A 6423-nucleotide genomic window follows, 5' to 3' on the forward strand; every position below is an offset into this window, starting at 1 on the left:
CGCCCTGCACCCGGATCTGGGGAGACCCGCCCCTGCCCCAGCGGTGCTGCGGCCCTCCGCCCCAGCGCTGGTGCTGGTGGGGCTTCTCTGTTCCTTTCACCCCAGGCGCATCCGCCGCGACGGCCATGGCGCGAGGAGACGCCCCGCGGGACAGGTGAGTGGGCCCGGGTGGGTGCGGACCGGGACCCAAGTGACCGGGGGCGTTGCAGACCCGCTCCCTGGAGGCGCTACGAGGCGCAGAGAAGACCGGATCGAACTACAATTCCCATCAGCCGACTCCCTCTGCCGCCGGAGCCGGGGTGATGGGGGTTGTAGTCCGCTCCGGAGGGGGCGGCCTGGGAGGCGGGAGGGCCCGCGGAGGCGGGTGCGTCCTCGGGGTGACCTTCCCACCGATCCCCACAGCTACCACCTGGTCGGGATCAGCTTCTTCATCCTGGGGCTGGGCACCCTCCTTCCCTGGAACTTCTTCATCACCGCCATCCCGGTGAGACTCCTGGCGGCGTGGCAGCCTCGTGGCCACAGCCAGCACCCCTCCCTCCAGCCCTTTGGGATGAGGTTTACCGGGCATTTCCTCACCGCGCACCTGTGACCCCTCGTTGAGCTCATTTATGGGCTGAAGCTCGGAGCCACAGACAGGGGAATGCTTCCCGCATGACTAGGAAAGCAGAACTTCAGGAATGCCCACATCTCAGAGGGCCAAGGCCACCAGCCCGCAGGGTCTGGAATGAGCAAAGGCGCTGCCCACCCACCTCCTCTATGTGTCGTTATTCCTGAGTCAGTCACCCCAAAAGTCGGTTATCGAACTTTTGATTTTCTTTGAAATACCATGAATTTCACTCATTCATTCAACAAACGTTTAATGTGCACCTACTGTGGAGAAGGCACTGGGGACACAGGAGGAAACAGCAGGGAGTGTCTTCAGGGAAGGCAGAAATGTGGGGTTTGCGTTGTCTTTGGGACCGGGTTATTCATCTGTATTCACTGCAACAACTTTGCAAATGCCTCTTGGATACTGGCTCTGTGCTGGGCCCTGGAAACCCAGAGATGAATCAGCCCCTGGTCTTGAGAGCAAGAGGGGCCAAAGAGCTATTAATAATGTAACATGATGCGCGACATTCCAGGCTTGCAGCAGAGTGCAGTGGGTCCCCAGGGGATGGAGAAAGTTTCTTCTGCTTCATGGAAGAGATTTGTAAATTGGGAGTAGGGTAGGCAGAGTGCATATGGGGGGGTGTGGTCAGTAGGACATTCCAGGCGGAGGTGACAGCCACGCCCAAGGCAAACAGGCGAGACAGAATCAGCCTGTTTAGAGAGAGATCCAGAGCCAGGGCTGCCTGGAGCTTAGCTGGATGGAGCAGAAGATGGGGCACAAAGGGAGACTGGGATCTGATTCTGAAGGGCTGTTCTATTTGGGGCTTTGCCCTGCAGGCAATAGGTAGGCATGACGCAGGGTGTTGAGGAGTGAGGAGGTTAAGCAGAGGAGTGGCAGGCTATGTACTCTAGAGAGAATGCAGTTGGTCAGCACCTAGGCCAAAGCCTGGCTGACAGTAGGCGCTCAATAAATACCCCTGGAATGGATGAATCTAGCAGCTGCTGCACGAGTGGGGATGGGGGCTGGAACCTGGGCACTGAAGAGAAGCGGCTGTCCAAGGCTGGATGGAGGCTCGTGCTGGGGGCTGTTAATGCTTGGGCTGTGTCTCAGACTTTAGCCATTTAACTCAGTGCACATTCATGGAGCTCCGACTGTGTGCCAGGCGCTGGGGACAGAACAAGGACATGGCAGACAAGTCCCCGCAGACAGTAGAAAGCAATCACAAGTGAGGGGGAAGGCAGTGGGGTAAGGCTGAGAGGTGCTGACCCTCCGTCACCTCCCCACCTGGCAGTACTTCCAGGCGCGACTGGCCGGGGCCAGCAACAGCACAACCAGGATCCTGAGCACCAACCACACAGGCCCTGAGGATGCCTTCAACTTCAACAACTGGGTGACGCTGCTGTCCCAGCTGCCCCTGCTGCTCTTCACCCTTCTCAACTCCTTCCTGTACCAGTGGTGAGAGGCCTGCCCTGGCTCATGTGTCCCCTGCCGACGCAGCTTCATTGAGGCCTTCCCCCGCATCCCCCATCCCCCAGCCCTACTGCCCAGCCCTTCCTCAGCCTCCTCTGGCCTGGGCGCCACTGATCCACTCTGCCCCCTTCTGAGCAGCGTCCCGGAGATGGTGCGCATTCTGGGCAGCCTGCTGGCCATACTGCTGCTCTTTGCCCTGACGGCAGCATTGGTCAAGGTGGACATGAGCCCCGGACCCTTCTTCTCCATCACCATGGCCTCTGTCTGCTTCATCAACTGTGAGCACCTTCACCCCCTCCCCAGCCAGCCCATGCAGGGCTTCAGCCTGGCCTCATCACTGAAAGGGCCCAGCATATCTGAGAAGGGAAGCCAGCATCATGGTCACTCATATCCCTGGTGAAGAAACTGAGGCCCAGAGGGAGGGGAAGAGTCACTTGTCCGGTGACCTAGGAGCAGGCTTCCTGGTTGACAGCCCCACAGACCAATGGCTGCACTTCAGAAAAGGACTGACTGGCGGGTGTTGCCCCAGAGTCCCTAGGGAAGCTCACACCTGTGCAACCAGAGTCCCCTGTGCATCCTGCCGACACCTCCTCCAGGGAGCCCCTGAGTCGTGCCTAGTTGAGCAGCAGCCCCCATCCCTGTCTTCCACAGCCTTCAGTGCAGTCCTACAGGGCAGCCTCTTCGGGCAGCTGGGCACCATGCCCTCCACCTACAGCACTCTCTTCCTCAGCGGCCAGGGCCTGGCTGGGATCTTTGCTGCCCTTGCCATGCTCCTGTCCATGGCCAGTGAGTGCACTTGGGTGGCTGAAGGGCTGGGGCGGCCTCTGAGGTTTGGGGAATGGAGAGGGCATGTGAGAGCAAGACACCTGGGTTCCGGGTGAAGATGGAGGTAAGAGGGTGATATGGAAATGGGGATTGGGTCTGGGGCTAGGGAGTGGGGCTCATGGGCCCTGCAGTGAGGAGTAATAAACAAACGAGGACTGGGTTAACTCAGGGACAGGGGCAGGATTCCTGGGGCCAGTACTGGCATGCAGCAGCAGGTTGAAGTTGAAGGATGAGGGGATGGGTTTGGGATTCAAAGTCTTGGATTTGAATCTGCTTCACCGCTTACCAGCTAGGGGCACTGGACAAGGCTTGTCACCCCTCTGTGCTAGTTTCCCCACCTACGTGATCGTTCTAGCTCCCTGCTCAGATTATAATGAGCATGCAATAAGAGAAGGCTCCTGGCACATAGTACGTGCTCAACAAAAATGACATGTAGGGGAAAGTGGGAGAAGGGCAGGGCTGCTCTGGGGCCCTGTACAAGATTCCCATTTTCAGTGAAGGGAGGCTGGGAGTGGGTCTGAGAAGTGCACAATGGGAAGTGGGACAAGAGTTGGAAGCCCCGTGGGAGCCGGTGGGACCAGGTGCCTCTTCTGCAGCTGAAGTTTCTCCGCAGGTGGCATGGACGCCCAGACCTCCGCCCTGGGGTACTTTATCACGCCCTGTGTGGGCATCCTCATGTCCATCATGTGTTACCTGAGCCTGCCTCACCTGGTGAGCCTGCTGTTGGGCTCGAGGCCCCACCTCAAAGCATCTTGGATAGAGTCCTGAGTCTGAGACCCTGAGAGAGGCCAGGGGAGGTGGAGGAGACCTGGCCTCAGCCCTGACCCCCAGAGAAGACACTGAGGGACCCCAGCCTCCAGGCCAGTGATGTGGGCAGGGATCCAGACACCTCAGGCAAGCCAGGCAGGCCCAACACTTTCCTGTCCTTCTGCAGAAGTTTGCCCGCTACTACCTGGCCAATAAACCGTCCCAGGCCCAGGCTCAGGAGCTGGAGACCAAAGCTGAGCTCCTCCAGTCTGGTAAGCCCTGAGACCCTCCTGGGAAGGTGGGAGATGCAGAGGAAGCTAGAGCCACCTCCCCTGGGAAGCTGTTCCCTCTGTTCCCAGCCAGAGCCCACCCCTAGTAGCCTTCTGCAAACGGGAAGATCATGAAGAGAAGTTGGTAGGATTAGTCATCCCTGCTGTTGTTTGGGCCTCAGTTTCCACCTCTATAAAATGGGGAGGCAATAGAGCTTCCATGCATGCAAACTTTGGATCCAAAGACCTCTGAATTTGAGTACTGCTTTCACAACGTCTCAGCTGTGTGGCCTGAGACAAACCACTTAGCCACTGCACCCCTCTGAACCTCAGTGTGTCATTTGTAAAGCAACGGTAATGAGATAATCCATCTAAGGTGCTTTGCTCATCGCCCGACCCATGCATGCGCTTCCTGGTAGCTATGCGTGTTTCCATCATGAATTCGCTTCGCCTGCAGCCTGGGCTGGAGGAAGGGCACTTGTTTTTTTGGGGGGGGCGGGGGAAAGGGGGTGCGGTTTGTTGTTATTTTGAGGCAGCATCTCTGTCACCTGGGCTGCACTGTAGCGCAATCATAACTCAACTGCAGCCTCGACTTCCTGGGCTCAAGTGATCCGCCTCAGTCTCCCAAGTAGCTGGGACTATAGGTGCAGGCTGCCATGCCCGGCTAATTTTTGTATTTTTGTGGAGATGGGGATTTACCATGTTGCCCAGGCTGGTCTCAAACTCCTGAGCTCAAGCAGTCTGCCCACCTCGGCCTCCCAAAGTGTGGGGATTACTGGCGTGAACTACCATGCCCAGCTGAGGATCACTTGTTTTAACTGCTGGGAATCTCCCTTCATTGGGCCTGGCTGTTGGGAAACCTGGGTCATAAGCATGACCACTCCCCCCCTCCCCCCTCCCCCCAGATGAGAACAGGATTCCCAATAGTCCCCAGAAGGTAGCTCTGACCCTGGATCTTGACCTGGAGAAGGAGCCGGAATCAGAGCCAGATGAGCCCCAGAAGCCAGGAAAACCTTCAGTCTTCGTTGTCTTCCAGAAGGTTTGACTTGGATATAGCCCCAACCACCATCCCGGGGGAAGAATGGGGCTCACATTGTCTCCCCCAAGGTCATAGGGTCATAGTGGGTCAGGGACACAGCTGGGCCAGGCCCCAAGTGTCCTGCTCCCAGATGGGGCTTGGGCAAGAGGGTGGGGCCCTGGGACTGCCCTGCCTGCTCACACCCCTGCCTCTGGCTCCTAGATCTGGCTGACAGCGCTGTGCCTTGTGTTGGTCTTCACAGTCACCCTGTCCGTCTTCCCCGCCATCACAGCTATGGTGACCAGCTCCACCAGTCCCGGGAAGTGGAGTGAGTGTCGGAGTGGAGAAGACAGCAGGGCGGGGGGTACAAAGGGGAGAGGACGGGAGAGGGGAATTGGGGACCAGTATGAGCTGCAGCCCTTTCCCTCCCAGGTCAGTTCTTCAACCCCATCTGCTGCTTCCTCCTCTTCAACATCATGGACTGGCTGGGACGGAGCCTGACCTCTTACTTCCTGTGGGTAAGCACACCAGGGCTGGGTGATCCAATGTTTTAGGAAGCAGTTTGGGATCTGAGGTCTTGAAAGAGCATGGAGGTGATTTTCCGGTAGTCCAAGTGGCCTGGCAGTGGAACCACTGGCCAAGCGGCAGGGAGCGCCTGGGCCCTGGAGGCGTGCAGGCCAGGGCTTGCACTGAGAGCTCCTTGAAAGCAAAAGTCACATCCAGCTGACCTCTGTGTCCCCAGCATGCAGCCTTCGCTGCTCAGAGAAGGTTACATGGAGGTTCCTGCACCAGGTGATGGACTGAGCAAGAGTCTTAGTTTTGGGGTTGGTTTTAGCCATGGTGCTGTGTCTTTAAATGAAATCTTCCAAAGAGACAATACATAAAGCAGGTGAAAGAGGAGCTGGTCTCATCCAAGTCAGAACAGGAGCTGATCTACAGCTTCTGATCCCACTCAGAAACCCCATCTGCCCCCAGGGGGTTCTGGGAACCACCAGGGGATGCTCTGAGGAATCGAGTATGTAAACTGTAAATGCTGTGGAGAGCACAAGCTAGAGCCTGGGAGAGGCAGAGGTGAGCCCCAGGCGGGTCCCTGATTGCTGGGTGGCCTTGGCCCAGGCCCCAACGCTGGGTCCTCCCTCACTGGCTCACAGGGTAGGTCAGGTCAGAGGAGGTCACGGGATGACAGATGGGTCTATCCTATGGGTGGGCCAGGTGTGGTGGCTCATGCCTATAATCCTAGCACTCTGGGGCCAGAGGCGGTGGCTCAACGCCTGTAATCCCGGCACTTTGGGAGGCCGAGGTGGGTGGATCACGAGGTCAGGAGTTCGAGGCCAGCCTGGCCAACATGGTGAAACCCCGTATCTACTAAAAAGATAACAATTAACTAGGCATGGTGGTACATGCCTGTAATCCCAGGGAGGCAGAAGCTGCAGTGAGCCGAGATCGCACCACTGCTCTCCAGCCTGGGAGACAGAGCGAGACTGTGTCTCAAAAAAAAAAAAAAA

General features: G+C 57.7%; 1 protein-coding gene across 3 annotated transcripts in view; it reads left to right on the top strand.

Annotated features, from left to right (window-relative positions):
- SLC29A2 (solute carrier family 29 (equilibrative nucleoside transporter), member 2) overlaps positions 1-6423 on the top strand; it is a 9695-nt gene that overhangs the window by 809 nt on the left and 2463 nt on the right. The window contains exons 3-12 of one of the 3 annotated variants that reach the window (XM_011942431.1): positions 106-154; positions 403-484; positions 1881-2044; positions 2198-2337; positions 2711-2845; positions 3498-3595; positions 3819-3903; positions 4806-4939; positions 5141-5246; positions 5351-5436. In XM_011942431.1, coding sequence (XP_011797821.1) covers positions 126-154; positions 403-484; positions 1881-2044; positions 2198-2337; positions 2711-2845; positions 3498-3595; positions 3819-3903; positions 4806-4939; positions 5141-5246; positions 5351-5436 — 1059 coding nt within the window. In that variant the 5' untranslated portion in view covers positions 106-125. Of the gene's footprint in view, positions 1-6; positions 155-402; positions 485-1880; positions 2045-2197; positions 2338-2710; positions 2846-3497; positions 3596-3818; positions 3904-4805; positions 4940-5140; positions 5247-5350; positions 5437-6423 lie in introns of those variants that run through there. The other 2 variants (XM_011942430.1, XM_011942432.1) reach the window with 2 other exon arrangements.

Source organism: Colobus angolensis, unplaced genomic scaffold (genome assembly GCF_000951035.1).
Source record: "Colobus angolensis palliatus isolate OR3802 unplaced genomic scaffold, Cang.pa_1.0 Scaffold21, whole genome shotgun sequence".
NCBI lineage: Eukaryota > Metazoa > Chordata > Mammalia > Primates > Cercopithecidae > Colobus > Colobus angolensis.